General features: G+C 40.5%; 1 protein-coding gene across 9 annotated transcripts in view; it reads left to right on the top strand.

Annotated features, from left to right (window-relative positions):
* The first annotated feature begins 230 nt into the window (after nt 1-230).
* CHD1 (chromodomain helicase DNA binding protein 1) overlaps nt 231-19733 on the top strand; it is a 63475-nt gene continuing 43972 nt past the window's right edge. For 2 of the 9 annotated variants that reach the window (XM_062019423.1, XM_062019430.1), the window contains exons 1-3: nt 232-562; nt 2289-2324; nt 2468-2672. In XM_062019423.1, coding sequence (XP_061875407.1) covers nt 2620-2672 — 53 coding nt within the window. In that variant the 5' untranslated portion in view covers nt 232-562; nt 2289-2324; nt 2468-2619. Of the gene's footprint in view, nt 563-596; nt 800-1418; nt 1507-1534; nt 1587-2052; nt 2156-2288; nt 2325-2467; nt 2673-19733 lie in introns of those variants that run through there. The other 7 variants (XM_062019431.1, XM_062019425.1, XM_062019429.1 and 4 more) reach the window with 7 other exon arrangements.

Genomic DNA, 19733 nt, shown 5'->3' on the forward strand with positions numbered 1-19733 from the left:
CGAGGTGATGGAAACTGCGCTCGCACCGACCCCGCTCACCTTCGGTGCGGCGAGCAGATGGCTGCCCCGACCCCGCCAGAACCCGGGCTGCCTCGACCCCGCCAGGACCCGGCCAACCCGTCGAGCCTCCGGCGCCGCCTTCTGCGCGGCTCAGTAACACAACTCATCCGGCCCAGCCCTAGCTCCTCCTCCGCCTGCCGGTCGCTCCCAGGGCGCAGGGCTGACATCACGCCCGGGGTTTCCATCCGACCGAGGGAGGGGGAGGCTGAGCGGAATGGCTGCGTGATGGCGGCGGTTGGGAGGACTTAAGAAGCGGTGGCGGAGAAAAGCGGCGCAGCTTTTCTGCTCAGGTTGTCCGCGTGCCCCTCCCTGCTCATTTTGGGGCCCCATTGTTCAGGCTGGTGAACGAGAGCACCGTGCAGGGCTGTAAGACGCCGGCAGTCAACGGGCGGAGTGCGGCCCAGGCCCCACCGCAGCTGCGGCACGAACCTCCCCGTGAGGCGTAGTGCAGTCTTGGGCCGCGGCGGCCCTGGGAAGGCCGGGCCGGGCGCGGCGCACGCAGGTAGGCAGGCCTGCCATGGCCTCTCTGCTTCGCGCCATTCGGGAGTTGTGCTGCTTCAGAAGATTGAAGTGGGGGCGGGCAGCGCTAAGGAGATTCGGCGCGGGGTCAACTGCCGGCTGAGTGGGGAGCAGGATGCCCGGTGCTGGGCTGGTTTCTTGGGCCCGCTTGCTGTTTTGTGCAGATGAAGGGAAGGAGCTGGTATGGCCGAGGCAGGCAGCTGGGGTCGAGCCGCTCTCGGTGAGTCCTGCGGGAGTGACCAGTATCGAGCCGCCGGGGAGGCAGGAGAGCGGCCTTGGTTCCGCTTTTGCTAGGGGGGGCGCCGGGGGAAGCGAGCACGGATGGCAGCGGCCTCCTTGGAGACGCTGCCAAGGGAGCCTTGGCCGGGAGCGGCGCCTGTGCAGGCCACGCAGCTAGCAGAGGGCCGGCGGCGGGAGGCAGCCCTGGCCTAGGGTCCCATGAGAGTGCCCTGGGGCGGGCAGAGGGAGAGCGACTGCGGCGCGGGCGAGCAGGGCTCGGAGAAGGATAGCCGCAAAGCAGGAAGCGGGTGGTAGGGAGAAAGTTTTGCCGCCGCTCAAGGCGTTTCCCGGGCTCCAGAGAGTGCCAGGCCCGGGGCTGGGAGGCGTTTGTCGGCGCAGAAAGGCGGCCATGGGGAGCCCACTGCCGGGCGGCCTGGAACGTGGTTTCACGGGCGGGCCGCAGAGAGCCGTCTAGATTGCTGCCATTGCCGCCGCAGGTTCCCAGACCTTGCATCGCAGCCCCTCCGTGGTTGCAAGGCATCTTCCTGTCACTTTTCCCTCCTTTAACCTCTTTTGTTTGCTGGATTAAGTGGCCTGGGTGTCGGAGACGGTGCCTGAGGATGGCAGAGCATTTCCGATCTCCCTTCCGCTCCAGCCCGCCATGAGCGCTGGATTGGTCTGTTGCATGTTGGAGGAGAGGACCTCGAAGTAAGCAGACAGAGGGCGACCCCGTAATCTCTTTCCTACCACTGAATCTGTGAGAGGCCCTGCTCTTTATCAGATTATCAGTGAGTTTATACTGAGGTCCATTTACCATGAGTGTAAACTTTTTCCAGTTGCCTTGGCTAGATCTGATTTAAGATGCTCTTTCATGTGAAATAACGATCATTCCATCTGTGGGATCTTGATGGTTTGGTTTAGTGAAAACATTTGTTTTAAACGGGACAATGTTTATCTTCCTGCCTCTACCCACAAACAATGTAAGCATTATGAGTATTCTTGGAAGTGCTTCCACTATCTTTTGTACATGAAATACATTTCACTAAGTAGATCTCACCAGAACAGTGGTATCTGTGGTTTTTACTTCTGTGTTCATGCGGGCAGTTTTTCTTTAAAAGTTAGTTTTTCTTTAAAAGTCAGTACTGTGGTAAAAGTTAAAACACAAGTTACAGTGCAGACATACACTAAACTGTTCTCACCTTTCAGTGACAAAGATAATGTAATTTCCTATTCTGCAGCTAATAGTTTAGCAGAAGTTGCCACCTTTAATGCACCATCAATGAAAAGTTGCATAAAGAAGCATGATGGCCTGTATACTGGGAGCCAGCTGCGGTTGAAAAAGCTAGACAGGTCTTTCGTGAGTTTTGTGTGTTTTATTTAGTTCTTTCAATTTTTTTTAAGTGCAAGTAATAAAAAGACCTTCCTCTCTTGAGAAGATTTTTTTTCTGGCTTTCACAAACATCAGAAAATACTTTCTTTTTTTTTTTCAGGCAGAAAACGGTGATAAAATGATCAACCACAAACAGGTAACATAAAAAACTATTTTTGGTTTAAAACATGACATCAAACATGATGCCCTTTCAGTGTTAGTGAAAGACCAAATTATTTTTGGTATCTTTAGTCACAAACATACAACAACCTGTGTCAACATTATCCTTCACTATTTTAGGTATTTCAGAAGACGTCTTGAGTACCCACAGAGAACACTAAAGCAAACACATCACCTGGTAAACCTACAGAGTACCAAGAATTGGATTCTTGATATCTACCTTGTAACCTGAGTGGACTTTTATTTATCTTTTAAATATCTTAATATTTACAATGAATGGGCACAGTGATGAAGAAAGGATAAGAAACAGTAGTGGAGAGTCAAGGTAAGTACTTTCTCATTTCAGTTATTCTTGACTATGTAGTCTTATATATTTTGTTTACTAAAACTGTTTTCTAATTGAACTTGGTGCCAAAGCTTCCTAGTTAGCAAGCAGGCCATAGTTTTGGATGTGCTTTATTACAAGTACTTAATCTGCTTGTTATAGTCACATAGCTTCAGCTAAGAGTTGATGATGTATACACCCACATAATGAAGCTTAAATATTATTAAAACATGTCAGCATCCAACAGAATAGTGTTACTGTTCTAAAGAAAAAAACCTTGAGGTGTTCAAAGCTGAAGTATTGGATTAGGATGTTAAAATAAAGCTGTTGTCTATGAAGTGCAAATCATGCATGCATAATATGTGTTGTAGTACCCTGAGGACTGGTGGAAGTGGAGCAGTTGGCTACTCGTTTTAGGGATTTTTATACAGATTCCCCCTTTAGAGCTGTCAGAGCAGTACAACTGAAAGTGTTAACTTTGTGTTTGTTTTCTGAAGTGAAAGTATGGTTTTCCCACTGTGGTATGTTTTTTAATCAGTCTTCTAATACTGAATGGTAGTTTTCTAGCATGTGCAGCATGTTCACATGTTTGGAAGAACCTAATCCATGCAATATAACAGACAGTTTGTAAGACTGGAATTAAGTTCTGTTTCCAGAACAGTGCTAAGTTCAAAATGTCCCTTCTGGCATTATGATGAATGCTGAGGTAAAGAAGTCAAGGTAAACTTGAAAATAAAAAGTAGTTTTAAACTTTTCTTCTAAGAAGTGGTTGTGACTGTACTATTAGTCTACCTATCTTTCTGCCCTGTTTTCTGATCACAGACAGTTAGCTGATTCTGTCACTCAGAGGGTCATAAAGAAAGCTACATTATGTAGACTTTGTGGAAACTTCCATTTGTGTAGAGAAATACCTAAATTATTGCCTGAAGTGAAGACACACAAGAACATAATTTCCAGCTGATCAGTTAGCATTTACTGGCCATTAAGCTTGTACAGTTTATGATAAAGTGGAGGGAAGGAGAAAAGTGGTTAGGTGACTTTAGGGGTAAGTCACAAAGATATCTGTGAACAGTAAAAATAAAGAAACTTTGTGTATTAAGTCAAGCTTCCTGTTATGCAAGGGAATGTCCTAGAAAAGACAGTAAACTAACCATCTTGTGAATAATTTGTAAGCTCTATTGGAAGCAGAAATGTTCTAAAATTTGTATATACTAAAGTTCCTAATGTTCCAGGGAGCAAACGAATTTGGAGTTCCTTCTAGTAAGGGGCAAAACATTCCTGGTTACTTTAAAAAAAGCCTTGTCAGTTGAGAAAAGAAAAATGAACAAATAAAGTGGTGCAAGCAAGGCTAGTCTTCTGAACTGTAAGACCTCAAACAAAATTACCAGAGACAAGTCTGATGATTTTTGTGGGGCAATTTTCTTACTGCTGGAAACAAATTACCTTGTTAAAGATACATGGGAAAATGTCTTTGTAGAGAATTGTCTCTGCTCATAAATACCAATATAGCAAAGTTATTTAAAAGCCATAACCATTCATAAGATTAAACAAGCTAAACATCATCAAGTTCCTAGTATTTTCAGGAGGATGCTTAGTACTCAGATACTTGCCTGTGAAGCAGAATTTTTTTTTCTTAAATGTCCTGCTGAGCACAGTTTTATAAAGTTTTAAAGTGTTCAAAGCTTTTTTTCCTAGACCTCTATGAGTCACTAAACTCATAGCCTGATTAACAAGCAGGTCTTGTAAAGCTTATTTCAGGTTTCCCATGTCTTATCAGGAAATTGTGGATTTTGTAAATGAAAGGTGAAAGCTTTCCATTTTAAATGATGGAAGTGTCTAGCCTATTTCCATTATTAAAATAATTATTGCAGAGGGCAGTTGTGCCAAGCAGCAGCTGCAGACAGCTAACTAACTTGAGGAGTGTTACTGTATTTAGCCTACAAATCTGAAAACATGAATTCTGTGAAATTGAAGTAGAGAACAGTAATGAAATATGTTTACTAAGCTTCTGGTGGTCCTATTCCATTCAGGATGCTAGGGAGGGAAGTGGAACAAGTGAAGAAAGCAATTGAAAATTATTGTTTGGAATAAATTGCAAGGAACATCAAACTCTCAATAACTGGAAGAAAAGAAGAGATGAAGACAAATATAGTGATAATCTAAACAGCACCATTGGTGACAGCTGGAGGCAAGCATTGAAAATCTGCATCACTTTACAAATTTGGCAGTTTACAAGTACAGTAAAGCCATTCACTTCACCTTTTTCTATTGTAAAATTGTGTAGCTATTGTTCTGGAGTAAAAGTCTTGATAACAAATATAGCATGGTGTAGTTGTGTTGCCATTGTTACTTTAGAAAGTTAAGAGAAACAGTGCTTTACGTCTGGATTTAAAAATTTACACAGGTCTCATGGATGCTGCATTCTATTATGGAAATGCTATGAGTTGCAAAAGTTGAGGAAAGCCTGTAGTCTCAATGGTATGAGTGCTGGAGAAGGGATTGATCATAAACCCTTGATTTTACTTAATGGTCAGTATTGTGGTAGGAACTTGGAGCTGCCTTTTACTCTCTGTGACTGACCGTAAAGGTGAGTTATTTCTGAAGTGTGTGAAAGGAATGGCCAATTTGACATGCTCCTGCATTCCTTTGTAGCATTGCATCTGTTCATTTGCCTTTCTGAGCAGAAAGCTTTCTGTTCCTGTAGATGTTGAGCCTGAAGTTCTGTTTTGTTGAAGGTGGAAAAGTGAATCTCTTGTATTTGCACAGTTGGATAACTGGCTACACTGTTTGGACATTCCTTACTTTTTTCAGCACCCTCTGAAGCTATAAATCAGTACTAGAACCAAATGTAATGGAAATTGTAGACTAGCATAAACACTATTATGTAATCTCATAGAATCATAGAATGGTAGGGTTGGAAGTGACCTTTAAAGATCTAGTCCAACCTCCCTCCCAAAGCAGGTCCACCTAGATCAGGTCACACAGCAACACATCCAGGTGGGTTTGGAGACCTCCAGAGACGGAGACTTCACACCCTCCCTGGGCAGCCTGTGCCACAGCTACCTCACCCTCACAATAAAATATATTTAAATAGAACTTTTCCTTATGCTTAAATGGAGCTTCTTGTGTTCCAGCTTCATCCCATTACCTCTTGTCCTGTCCCTAGATAAAACAGAGAAAGTGATGCCCCAACCTCCTGACATCCAGCATTTAGATATATGTAAATACTACTGAGGTCCTCTACTCAGTCTCCTCTCCTCTAGACTAAACAGCCCCTGTAGCCTTTCCTCATAAGGAAGATGCTCCAGTCCCCTGATTATCTTGGTGGCCCTGTGCTGGACTCTCTCCAGAAGTTCTCTGTCCCTCTTGAGCTGGGGAGTGCAATTACATATATATAGTGGAATCTACTCTCCAGCTTTTTGTTTACTTGAAGTCACTACTCTGAAATCTTTTTAAGTAGCTTAAGGTAAAGTATCACTGATGATGTTTGTCTGGGCGGCAACTGAGCGTAGGCACAAAAACTTCATAGCAATACTCTGAGAACATGACTCAAGTCAAGCAAACATCTTGTTGTACTATTCTTAAAAGCATTCTGTTACAAATTGGGATATGAATAAATGCATACTAGTTAGATAGTAATAAAAAAGCTTAATCAGCAAGGAAGGGCAGTTATACCTGAGCTGCAAGACAAGCTCCAGGTAGAACAGGGACTAGAAGTGAAACATTGGTGATATCCCATCTCTTTGTTTGTCATATGTTTCCTGCAGAACAAGGTATAGGGGACTTCAGCAAACCTTCCTTCTCTGTAGGTAAAAAGGTGTGTGCTCAGTGCAGCTTAGCTCGAAGGTAGCTGGATAGAATGTATTGTACACCCATTTTTGCAGTAAGCAAAAAGCAGCTGCTTACAGCAAAGACTGTCATTCTTTACACTGACATTAATAGAAGATAGTAATTTCAGTGGGTTTAATTCTGTTGTGGACTAGATAGTCTGTGGACTACAAAATATAGTTAAGTAAGGACTAAAGAGTTTTTCAGCAGGCTCCAATTTACTATATAAATGCATGACTTCTGAAGGAGTTAAAAAAGATGAACTGGAAACCATGACTTTGGGTTCCTGTTTTCAAGAAATCAAAGGAGGAGTTAAAACAGTGATTTCCCAAGTGTATTTGCAGGATTACTCTCATGTGCTGGCTTCTTTTTCATGGAAGTTTAGTAGATAATATTAATAAAAGTGTGTGTATATTATCAAGACAGCATATACATAAAACTATACATATGTACATACATATTTACATGTTAGCCCACAGGAATTCTCAAAACAGCAAAAGTACCTGAATAGTAAAGGAAACTGTTGGTAGAACTTAGACTGAATGGCTAGTGGATGAAGCAAGCTCTTCACTTCTCTTAGCAATAATCTTGCTCTTTCATTAGTTATTTTGTCAGGAATGAAGGCTTAAGAGGTTTTAACATAGTAAAGCATGTTAATGTGTTTCAATCCAAGTTAAAAGCAACTTTTCAACTCTTTAAAGGAATTCTGATAGATATGTGTCAAAAGCCAAGTGTTTTTTGTCTGGCAGCTATCCCAGTTAAAAGAAGAAACTATGAATTCATGATACAGCTTTCATTTTCTCTGTTGTCTGTAGTTTGGCTTTAGGACTCCCCCTTAGGTTATCCAGGACCTAGTCTCTGTCTAACATAACTGTCTGGTGGATACTCATTCCCACACTCTAGATCAAATTCCACCATTCTGGGCATTTAAAAATTTTAGGTGAGGTGGGCTTTTCACATACCTTGAGACATAGTCAAGTTTTGTGTTACAGGCAGTGTATAAACCAGACCTATGCTGACGTAGACCCTCAAGTGGAGGGTTTTTTTAAATTAAATTCTGTTTTATACTTTTTTGCTGGTGATTTACAGGGAGTTTATGGTAAAGATGAAACTGTTGTCCCTGGAACCTGTTGCATGTCAAGGGATGGTCATGCTGAATGGCAAGAATAGTAGACCCCTGGGGAACCACTGATGCCTCCTACCTGTGAAGGATTCTTGGAACTGTTTTGCACTCTTAAATGTGTGACTTGTGGCTCTCAAATAAAGATTTTCAGAGTGGTTCATAGTATCATAAAAGTTGGTAGATGATCGGTGAAATTTTGAAACCTTTGCTTTGGAGAAAGATTATAGTAGTGGCAGCAGATGATGGTTTACAGGACTGGAAACGTAACACATCCAAGTTGTTAATCAATATTGAGTTCATGCTTTGTAATAGCTGAGGACAAGAAGTACTTCTTGGTAGCCTGAACTTTGTACTTTGTTCCCCTTGCTTTTTATTGATGGTGATAAATAGCATAGACCTTCCTTATGCATCTAAATCAAATTAAATAGCTAAGATTTTTTAAAAATAAAAAACGCTTATATAGCATTTGCTTAAAGAAACTTGTGAACTTGCAGTTTTAAGAGTTTAACATTTAGTGTTTGTTCTGCACATTTTGAATAAGCTTTTTGTATTCAAATGCTTACCTTTCTTCAACTTCTGGTTTATTTTAAAAACAAACCCAACTCAAAAACCCAAACAGTCTATTTCACCTCGGATGCTTTTGGGGATTTTTTGTAATGTGTCAAATCAGTACTCTCTTTCCTGCTGTTCTTAAATTGGAAGATTCTTTAGGTAGCTTAACCTAATGAATGCACTTGAAAATCAGTGGTGATAAATTATATGCTCTTAGATCCATTATTGTCCTAGACCTTACAAAGGAGTCTAAATACTGAATTAGTGCTTTTACAATGTGACATGTAGCTTTCCATTGTGGGATTTCTCTTCTAAATTCATTCTGTAAATTGACAAGCTTTCCTTCCTCATCCTGTAATCATGTGAGGTGCACCTTATTTTAAGGGCTAAGCTAGCAAAATTAAATTAAAACTGTTGAAAAGAGCTAATGACTCTGTTACAGGATACTTGCTTTTATTGTTTCAGTGATCTGGGTCTTTAAACCTGCCATCTCTCTAAAGCATTCTCCAGCTTCATTGCACAGGTGTTTATTTGGAGGGATGGTAGTTGGTAGGGGGGGAAAGGTAAAAAACAAACATGAAAAATTATGACCTTTGATAATTTCATTAAACTGTGTTGCTTTTCCTGCAAAGTAGTTTGTAAATAAATATTGCATTCAGGCATCAATTCGTCTTGAATATGTAGGGGATATCTGGAGACAGTGTATATAAAAAAACCCCAGCCAAATAACTTCAGTGTGTCAAACTTCTGTACCAAATCAGGTTTGACACATACTGCTGTACAAGTGCAACTACGTGACTCAAGGGCTAGAGGTTAGGAAGCTTTCTTATCTAAGTGTCCTGAAAAGGCTCTTCAAAGCCTTCATGTCTGAGTTTGTCAACATGCGACAAACTACTTTTTCATGTAGAAGTCCTGTCCTGAGAACAGGCAACTCATTTTTAATGTATACTATTGCATATGCTTGCTACTCCAAGTTAGTATTAATGACAACTAACTCAGTAATCATTGCTGTGTTTTGTTTACATGGTAGAGAAATAGTTGTGCTCCAGCCATAGTGAAGAGATCCTAGTTACTTCTTCATACATTTTTGTATTTCCATAGTCTTATGATGCTCTTCTGTTTTGTACAGTCGTTTGTATTGCTGTCTGTTTAGGGTTGGTTTTTTTAAGTTGAATAAAGTAAATGTAGCATATAGTTTCTTATTCGGGACCACTTCTAATTTTACTTACTTCTTCTAAAACATAAGTAATATATATAATTTGCTTGAAGCTGGAGGAGGGAGGAAATCTTGTGACACATTCTTAGAAGAGAGACTTATAAAAGCAGTTCCATTTTGAGTAATGGAGTTAAGTGCCTAAAAGAGCACAAATTATTTTCAGCAGTTAATGTTAGCAAATGTTGCATTTCTGTATACACAAGACCTCTATTCTGTAGTTTAACTTGCTTTGCCCTGTTGTTTCCATCTACACTTTCTATTCTAGTCCTGATAGTGTTTATAATTTCTTTTGGTATTTGATTTGGAAGCCCATTTATCATTGAAGAAGGTAGGAAAAAGTGCAAGTTAGACTATAAAATAAAGATGACTAGAAGAGATCATCAATACAAGACCTCCCATTAAAGGGAGACATAATGTGACATGGTGGAATAGGGCAAGTGTGAGAACCACAGGTGAATAATTAGTTGAGAATGAAGTCTTGTATGTCATTTCTCTCATTATGGTTAAGGTATGCATGACGTTGTTACTGGAAGAGTTGAGTGGAGAACTTAGCTTCTACCTGTAGATTGTTCTGCAGAGAGATTTTCTTGCATTCAGAAAAGGTGAGGGAAAGACAGGAAAGTTATAATTTATCCTAGCTGATAGGGCTAGGACTAGTCAATTCTAAGATGGACCCTGCACCTGACACAGCCCTGGCCAGTTAGCAACAGGTAACACCTCTGTGAGTAAGGTATTTGAGAAGGAGAAGAAGTTGTTGCCCAGTTGCTAAACTACAGCAGCAACAGGGAGTGAGAATGTGAGAACATCTCTACGGACACCAAGGTGTCTAGGTTTAGGCCCATCAAGGGACAAAAGACCACAATTAGACTCAAGTACCGAAGACTTGAGAATTCCTAAAGGACAGGGAGGCCTTAATTGCCACTTTTGATTGAGAACAAAACAGACAAGGCTACTCAGCCTGGGGAAGAAAACAAAATAATTAAATCCACCACCAACTAAAACATAAACATGAACCCCCAAAACATAACCAACACAAAACAACACAGAGTGGTACAATGATGAAGAGCACAACCAGCCCTTTAAAACCACCTTCTCCCCACCTCTCCCCTCTTCCCAGGCTCAGAGCCCCGATCCCCGTGTCTTTTTCTCCTCTCCCACTGAATGGCTCTTGGATCCCACAGGAATGGGGTTTTCAGCCAGTCTATTCCTAATAGCTTCTGCTGTTTATCTTTCCTCAGGGCAGGCTGGCTCCTCACTAGTCCTCCTTGCTCCTCTGCAGGGTACCTCACACACCCAGCAGCCCTGCACAGGCCACTCCGATGAGTGTTCATCCCAAGGGCTGCAGCTCCTCTCTGCCCCTTGTGTGGGTCTACTCTGTGGCTCTCAGGCTCTCCAACATGGGCTGCACCATGGCTGCCTCCTCACACAGTCTCTTGCCCATCCAGGCATACTCACCCGGAGCGGCTGGTGGCTCTGTGGGGAGAGAGGAGCCCATGCCAGAGCAGGTTTGCTGTCAGGACTTGTGATCCTGTGAGGGACTCACACAGGAGCAGTCTATTCCTGGAGGACTGTTTTCCCAGTGGATGACCTACATCGGGGCAGAGTGTAAGGAGCTACCCCTGTGGGAGGCCCCATGTTGGAGCAGTTTGTGAGGAACTGTAGCCCATGGGAAGGACCCATGCTGGAGAAGTTTGTGAAGAACGGTCTCCTATGGGGAGGGACCCCACAGTGTAGCAGTGGGAAGTGTGATGAGCACTCCCCCTGTGAAGAAACAGCGGCAAAGCCCATCTGTAATGAACTGACTGCAACCCCCATCCCCTATTCTACTGGCAGGGGGAAGGGAGGAGAGTCTTGGGAAGAGGGAGGGGTGGGGGGAGGTGTTTCAAGACTCAATTTGGTTTCTCATCTCCCTGCTCTTATTGTTCCTTTAGTAAAACAAACTCTCCCTGAGTCTGTTTTGTCGATGACAGTAATTGCTGAGCTATCTAGTTATATTTCTTTTTCTCTCCTGTCCAGTTTAGGAGAGGGAGTTATTTTATGATTTGGTGCACACCTGCCTAAACCACCACACAGGCAAAAGGCTAGTGAAGTTGTACCCAGACCATCTCGTTACTTTACTTCAAGTGTCTACAGCATGGTGGGTATGGTGTCCACTATTGTGTTTTGCTGAACCCTTTCCAGTAGAAGCATCTTAAGCACAGGCAATGACCCTGGCTTCTGCAGGAAGAGAAAGTGGCAAGGAGTAACACACTTTGCCTCTCCTTCTCTGTAAAGAGAACTCTGGAAACCAGGATACAAGTTTTGCTGTTCTTGTGTGTGATCGTTTAAGCCCAGCTGACAGTGCAGCTTGCTCAGCTCCCCAGCTGACCTCCACTTCCCTTGGTGGCATGGTGGAGGCCCCAGTGAGATGAGGAGCTTACCAGGTACGATCCTTGGTAAAACAGAGTCATCTACTTGGGGAAGAAAACAAGATCAGTTTAATCCACCAGCAGCTAGAAACAGGAGAGATGAAGGAAACATCTCTCCTCATCCTGGGCTCAGCTCTCTGCTCCTGGTATTTCTACCTCTTCAGTGGCACAGGGGGCAGGGAGTGGGGGTTGGTGTTCGTTCCTCACAAATGCCCTCTGCCACTCCTTCCTCCTTAGAGGAGGACTCCTCACATTCTTCCTCTGCTCCAACACAGAGTCACTGCAACAGGATATAGTCCTTAACAAACCTCTCTGGCCTGAGCCTTTCCCTTTGCAGCTCCTCACAGACTCCTCCCCACAGGTCTCCTCCACAGCAGCACAACTCCTGGCACATTCTGCTGTAACACTGCCTCCCCACAGAATCATAGTGCCTCCAGGCACAGCCAGCTCCTCTGCCATAGGGTCCTCAATGAGCTGCCAGCAGAGCTCAGGTCCATTTTTACCCTCCATGGGTTGCAGGGGGGCGTTGGCCATCTCACCACGGGACACAGAGGAATCTCTGTTCCAGCACACCTTCTTCCTTACTGCCCTTGGTGTCTGCATGGTTGTTTCCTTCTCATCCCCCTTCTTCCACTACCTCCAACCCCTCTTCTTCCAGCTGCTTCTCCTTATAAAGTGATCACAGAAACACTTAATTGGCTGAGCCCCAGGGGTGGTTCCAACTTAAGAGGCAGTTAGGGGAAGTTTCCAGCAACCTCTAACAACTGCAGCCCATCCCCTATTACCAGAAAGGGCTCCACACAAACCCAGCACCCTGAGAATATTAATGTACCATGATTAGACTGTACATGACAGGTAATTGCAACAGTATTCCAGTCCTTGGTTGTGAAAGTAGTTAATGTTGCTTGCATTATAGAGACATACTAGAGACATATAGAGACATACTAGAATTTTGATAATTAGTAGTGCCAATGCAGATGACTTATTTTGTGATGGTCAGTGGTGCTACTTTTCAAGAAAAGTTAGTCAGGTTGTGGACCCTAATTAGACTGCCTCAGATAATGCTTTAAAGCTCTTTAGCTAGGCAAGGAATTACTTTTAGACTGCCTCAGAAAAATGCAAGGAATATTAAAGAATCCCATAGCCAAATGTGGGAGAGAAAGTGAAGGGTGTTATGACTCACAGCTATTATCTCCCTGAGTTCACATTTTAACATTTTTATTCGAGCACTTATGTTCTGTTTCTTTAATACAAATAAACTCTCCTGCTATCAGATGGAAGGAGGAGTGTCTTTCATGCAGTAACTGTGAAACTTCATATCCTGTGTCTTTTCCTATGAACTTAAAAACTCAAAATTCACATTTTAAAAACAGACTCTCCAAAGTTTTTAGTGATGGTAATAGACATTGCAGTGAAATATAAGTTCTGCATGCTGTTGCCCTTTTTCTTAGTCATATCAGCAATACCATATTCCATGGGAAAGAGAAGGCTTCGCACCAGCAGTTTAACACTTGGAAAAGTTACTTGCTGTATGTTATAGTGCAGTGTGAAAAGTGTGTATACTAAAATTCAAAGCTATCAAAAAAACCCATTTTTCCTTTGAAATCTATTTAGCTTATTTTTCTGCTTTCTTTATTGATTTGCACTGCTTTATACTTCGGTTACAGGATTTTCTGAAGAAATCCTGCTTCTGGAGACATTCAAAACCCACCTGAACAAGTTCATGTGTGACCTACTCTAGGTGGTCCTGCTGTGGCAGTGGGGTAGACTAGATGATCTTTTGAGGTCTCTTCCAATCCATGAGATTCTGTGATTCATCATAGACCCTTTGGAATGTTTATAAAAACAAAGGCAGTTTAAAAAGCTGAATCTCTTCCTTCTGTGGATGCTACTGACACCATATGGAGGACTGGAGAGGGCAGCCAGTAACAATGTTGGAAAAAGTTAATCTTGTAGCACCCTCACCAACAGGTGAATGTATTGGTGAGGACTGGGAGTGTTTGCAAAGTGCGTTAGCTCATACTGTTGTTTGAAATGTTGTTCAAATTGTATGAAAATTGCTGAACCTCAGTGCTAAGGTAGGAGCAGTTAAACGGAAGCTTTTAAGTTCCTTGTTCCTGAGTTCCACCTTTACTATGAGATGCTGAATGTAATGCATGTGCTTGTAGAAGTGTCTGTAGCTTTTCTTACATAATTCCATTTTTATTCATAGGGTTAGCATCTAGCGTACTAGGATTTAATATGAATTGCTGCTCATGTGGAAGAGGGCCATAGGTAATCCTGTGAAAGAGATTACAGATTTATGTTTGGTTTTGATATCTAAAGCTTTCATAATATTTTTGGGTTAGGGAGAAGGGAAGGCTTTTTCTCCACTACATTTTGTTATCCCTTAGTGCAGTGGTCTTCAAAATTTTCATTTGCACACTCCTAGCAATAAAAAATATTTGAGCATACACTTCCAATGTATGTATAGTTCACTTATAGTGCTGTACTAATACTTTCCTTATAAAATGTGTACAAGAAACAGACATTTTACAGGGATAAGGTGGGATAATATTTGAAAATATTGTAGTTTGTTAATGGCAAAAAAACCCTTTTTGCACTTACTAAAAAATTGTTATAAATATTCTTCTTTAGTAAAATCTTGGTTTAACACTTTTATGATACAGTGGTTTGAAGGTGCTACTGCAAGTTCAGTTTATTTTGGCACTCAGTGCCTGGTATATCTGAAAAACATACCTCACAAAGACGTGTGGATCTTAATGGAAGAACTACATAATTGACCGTGCTTAGTAAATAATGAGAATATTTTTTTTCAATCTCATCAACTAATTTGCAAAGTATTTTCTTAAAATTTGGCTGGGAAATTTCTGTCTGCCCTATTGTTGTCAGTTCTTGCAAATTAATCAGCAGGAATTGCAGTTTTATATTTTTAACAAATGTGTTCAAGACCCACTGAAACTGTTTGAAAGATTTTTAAACATATTAGAAAATGGCAATCTCTGAACTTTTTAAGTGTATAGGTATAATAGCTTTCATAGGTGACAGGAGTTGGCTTTGTCAATAAAATCACATAATGACGGAAACTATTCCAAACGTCTGTTTTCAGGATGTTCTCTCCATGCTATGAGTTTCTATTGAAAAGTAGTTGCTTTATCATTATTAAACTGCCATTTTCACCTGAAAGGGATACACTAGGTACGTTTATTTTTTAAAAAATATCTGCTAGGTAGCACACTACTGGTGACCACTTGTTTTCACAGAAAAGGCCAGTAAAGTAGGAACACTTGTCTTCAAAAACAAACCAACCCCCTATACCCACCAAAAACGAATCTTCAAGGTTAGCAATGCTTTTAAACAGTGAACCCAACTTGGTACAGAAAGATTTCTGTGGTCACTTCCTGCCATATTTTGGTATTTAGCAGTCTTGTTTTTATAAAATTAACCACCTTTCACACTTATGCTTCTGGCTCCAGATTATTTGCAGCAATACCTTGCCTATGGTTGATACAGTAGATGGTTTTCATGTGTGGTGCAATTTCCATCATCCTCACTAGAACCTGGCATTCCAATCATATCAGCCACTCCATCAGTGGTTACACTTGCACAATTTTTCCATAAAACTTTTCTTGTAAATTAAAGAAATCATTAACCGTTGAAAACATATCTTCTCTGGTACATCTTTTCTTCAGTACCTCACAAAAACTTAGTTCTTCATGCAATTCATCATTCAAACAGGATGAGGCAAATACCATAAGCTTAGACACGTTAGAAGTATCTGTACTTTCATCTAACCATAGAGCAAACCTCATACAGTGCATAATCTTTTCTAACACTTTTTTCTTCAGTTCACCAATATTTTCCCTGCATCCTTCAGCAGTATTTGCTGACAAGGAAGTACACTTCAGTTTGTCGCTATTGTTTTCCATGCATTATTTTAGCCAATTTTGCAGTAATGAAAAGTAAATTCTCCAATAACGTGACGTTTTTGTCCCTTGCTTTAAGATGAAGAAACCTCAGAAGAAGCTGAAACATTGCTTTTTTTTTCTTGGTGTTTTTGGTGGGGTTTTTTGTTGTTTTGCTTTAAAAAAAAAAAAAAAAAAAAAGATTGAAAAAAATCTAAAAAGAAGTTCTAATATTTTTCTCACATATCCCCCCTGGATTGTCTTGCTCACCTCCTGGGTGATGTGCTCCCTTTTTTGGAGAGGATCGCCTTCAGGTGCCAGTAGTTTTTGTCTTGACAATGAAGCTTGGTATGACTGGGAGAGAGGAAAGCTGTTTCTCTTTCTTGAACACCATAGGACAGAAAGCCTTTATTCTTCAAGTACAATTTTTTTTTTTCTCACTGAGGAGGCAGGCGAGGCAGGGTGACTCAGAGTCCTGCTCATGTGATAATGAGAAAGTTTCATTTTTAGAGTTTGTGTAGATCAGCACTACCATCAGACAGAAATAAAAACCCAAGCATAGATAAGTCCCAATGATTTTACATCTGCAGAGAAAAAGTACTACAAAAGGTTAGTCTCTGGATGTTGAATTGATACAGCTTAACAAACTGCTATTATCTGTGTTGCATAGAGGTTGAAACAAAACTACTGCTACAGTAATTTTTCAGTTGGACTTAATTTTCAATACACTAATGTTTTCATGAAGGACACTGTTTACACAGACATGGCAAGAAAATGCCACAGAAACATTTGACTTTTCTATTTGCTGTGGAGGAAAAGGTAATTCTTTATTCTGTTCATGTAACGCTTCCTTTGTCCCAAGTGAGTCTTTCTTTGCGTATTTTACTGCCTTTCTTTATTTTTAGAAAAAAGTTGAATAGGTCTATGTTTTTAATTTACTGCTACTGCTTTCTTACAGGTATTACTTAAAGAACAAATAACACGCTCTTTTTTAAGTTGATCATTAGACTGACAAGTTGATCAACTGCTCTGATGCTGGTCAAAAGCTTTCAGATGAGAGATTAATAAAACCAAGAAAAAGAGGAGTTAGTAGTGAAGTCCATTCGTTCTTTCTGTCTGTCTTGTAGATAGTTACTTCTACAGATAATTAAAGAGTTAGCCTTAGGCTGAAAGTTTCCATTATTTGAATTGGATAGTTACTTCTACAGATAATTAAAGAGTTAGCCTTAGGCTGAAAGTTTCCATTATTTGAATTGGCCGGTTGGGCTAGTCCTGTTGGGCAATAGAAGTTCTTTTTACTCAGGTATTGATACAAAAAGGTTTTCAACTGCTGGCATTTCCAGAGTCTTTGGTTAGGAAGTCAGGTTTTCTTTTTTATTGATTTGGTTTGGTTTGGGTTTTTTCCCAGTTTAAGAAAATTTCTGTGAGAGCAGAGGCAGTGACTTTGATAAGAGGGAATGGCCAAACTAAGTTCCTTGTTCTTTAGCTTTGTCATGGTGACATCTGTGTTAGTGTAAAATCACTTGGAATTAGCTAGTAGTGAGTTTTTCTTTTAAAAAGAAATAAATCAGTATCATAGTTTGAAATGATGATATATTAGTGTTAACATGTTGTGAAAGGAGATTAGTATTGCAAGTCTAGACCTAACTGTTTGTTTTCTTTTAAGCACAGGAAAAGCAGGGATATTGTCTACACCCAAAAATGTTTTGTGTTTTGATTTTGGCATAAACATGTTCTCTTTCAGATCTTTGATGCTGAGACTGAAGTGATAAAAAGAAAAATAATAGTTTTTATCTCTTAACTTGAAAATATTTTTAATGCTGAGCATAGAGCACTTAACTGGTACCTTTTACTGCATGGTATGTGTTTTGCCTCAAATTCCCCATCACTGTTAATGTTGATTCAGATCCTTTAAATTTCTCAGAGGAAAGCTCTGTAATGTCTGGACTGGTGCAGCATTGGGGAATTTATAGGTATTACATGGCAATGCTGCTCAGTACTGTCTTGGTAGTTTGCTATGTTTTTGCAGAACTTAGGTACTACTCAATTTTCCACCTTTTTGGCAAACAAGAGCTTTGGATGTCTGGGTCATAATATTGTTTTTGTAGACTCCAAGACAACATCCTGCTGAAGTTCAGATGTGAACATCCTATGAAAATGCACAATGAAATAAACATATGCTGGGAGTCCTCAGAGAATATCAGTTACTTGTCTGGTAGCCCGTGAACAGTCACTTTTTATCTGGTGCACATGAGGAAATACACAGGCAAAAACTCTAGTGTAGTTTCACACATCTGTGTTAATTCGGATCCTTAAAAGTAACTTCTGCCCATTGTGGACCGGTATTGTGTGCTTGAACTCCTATAGTGATTTTTAGTATTTCATTTCAAACTCTTTTTAAGCATGTATGAGTACTGCCGTAGCGTGTTAAGATCTCAAATGTTTTACAAATCCTCACTGTTTCCCTAGTTTTAAAATTACTTGCTGCTAGTCAGTGTGTCTTTTCCCTTTTCCTTATGCTGATTTAACACTGTGGCATAAAAATCCTTAATAAGGCATTTGATGCTGTGGCCTTTAAATGTTGTTTTTGTGTTTTCCTCTGTTCTATATACCAGTTATCTGTTAGTCTGTGGTAGTGGTGCTGCATCATTTTTGTACATAGTATCACTAAGGCAGGCCTAAATCAGTTGTGATAATAATATATTCTTTTATCTTGTTTCTTGTAATTTCCTTTTTACTTCTGCCTGCAGTTTTGTTTTGTAGTCTTGCATCTGTTAGTACTGTGGTTGAATATTGAGTTCAAGATTTTTACTCTTCAGATGTTACTATTAGCTGATATGCAGTTGGATTGTATTAGTCTGCTCTTGTCCAAATCAGGCCAACGTATTGCAGGAAGCAGTATTTATGAAATAGCTCTTACCTCACTGGTGCTGCTCATAAGCCTAGTGGGATTTCATTCCCAGCCTCCTAACTTTGCTGAGAGCTACTTGGCAAGGTGAGAAAAGTAGGAGTCTGTGTTTTGTCTGAGTATTGAATAATCTGCATCTGTATACAGGTTGGTATTTATTACTTGATGGAGACATTAAGTGATAGCTGTCTATCTCTTCATGAAGGAAGAGATTTGGAATTAGTTTGTTTTTTGCATCCAATTGCAGAGCAACTAGCAGTATCTACTACACTTTTTCTTTGCCCACCTCCCCCCGCCCCGTATCAATTCTTTTGATTTTCAACTCTTACAACAGTTGAAGAGCATTAAACTGCTTAAAATTTCCCATCAACTGTGAGTCTAACTTTCATTAATGGATACAATTTTTGCTAATCTAAGTAAACTGGATTTTTTTTAATTTTCCTTTGGTCTCTCTACCTCTCCTGTATTGGTTTACATGTTTGTCATAATGTTGACAAGTTGTTTCACCAACATGGCTTATTCCAGTGTATATTTGTCCATGCTACCTCAGGAAAGAGGTACTTTGCTTTGATTGCCTCTGGTTGTACATGCAGTTTAACTTACGGTTAGCACTATATTAATGTACATGAAATATTGTACTGCCTTATGGAAAGCTAACTTAATTACCATCCTTATGGCTTAATGTTTTGCATCTTCTTTAGATTTTGTAATCCATGTTACAATGGTCCTTTTTCAGCAAGCCTTGTCCTACATGGAAGTATTGAATTCCATTTGCCTCCTCTGAGATTACATAGGTTCTAAATATTTTTGGTGGCTTTTTGTCACTAGGATTTATCTGGCTAGTATTTACTTGTGTCTCAAGGTTTCTCCATGATAAATTTTCTTCAGTATTTATTTGTTTGTAGTTAGTGCTGACCTCCACAGTCTCCCAGACATATACTTCCAACATTTTGAGATGTAGTGTTTTGTTATAATGATCAGATTCACCGAACGTTTATATTTAAACTGTTTACCAGAAATTAATGGCACTCCATGATTATATTCTGAAGAGATTTTACTTGTATATAATAGTTACCTTATCTTTAAACTCTAGTTATAGTCTGTAATGGATGTTCAGCTTT

This window comes from Colius striatus, chromosome Z (genome assembly GCF_028858725.1).
Source record: "Colius striatus isolate bColStr4 chromosome Z, bColStr4.1.hap1, whole genome shotgun sequence".
Classification (NCBI taxonomy): Eukaryota; Metazoa; Chordata; class Aves; order Coliiformes; family Coliidae; genus Colius; species Colius striatus.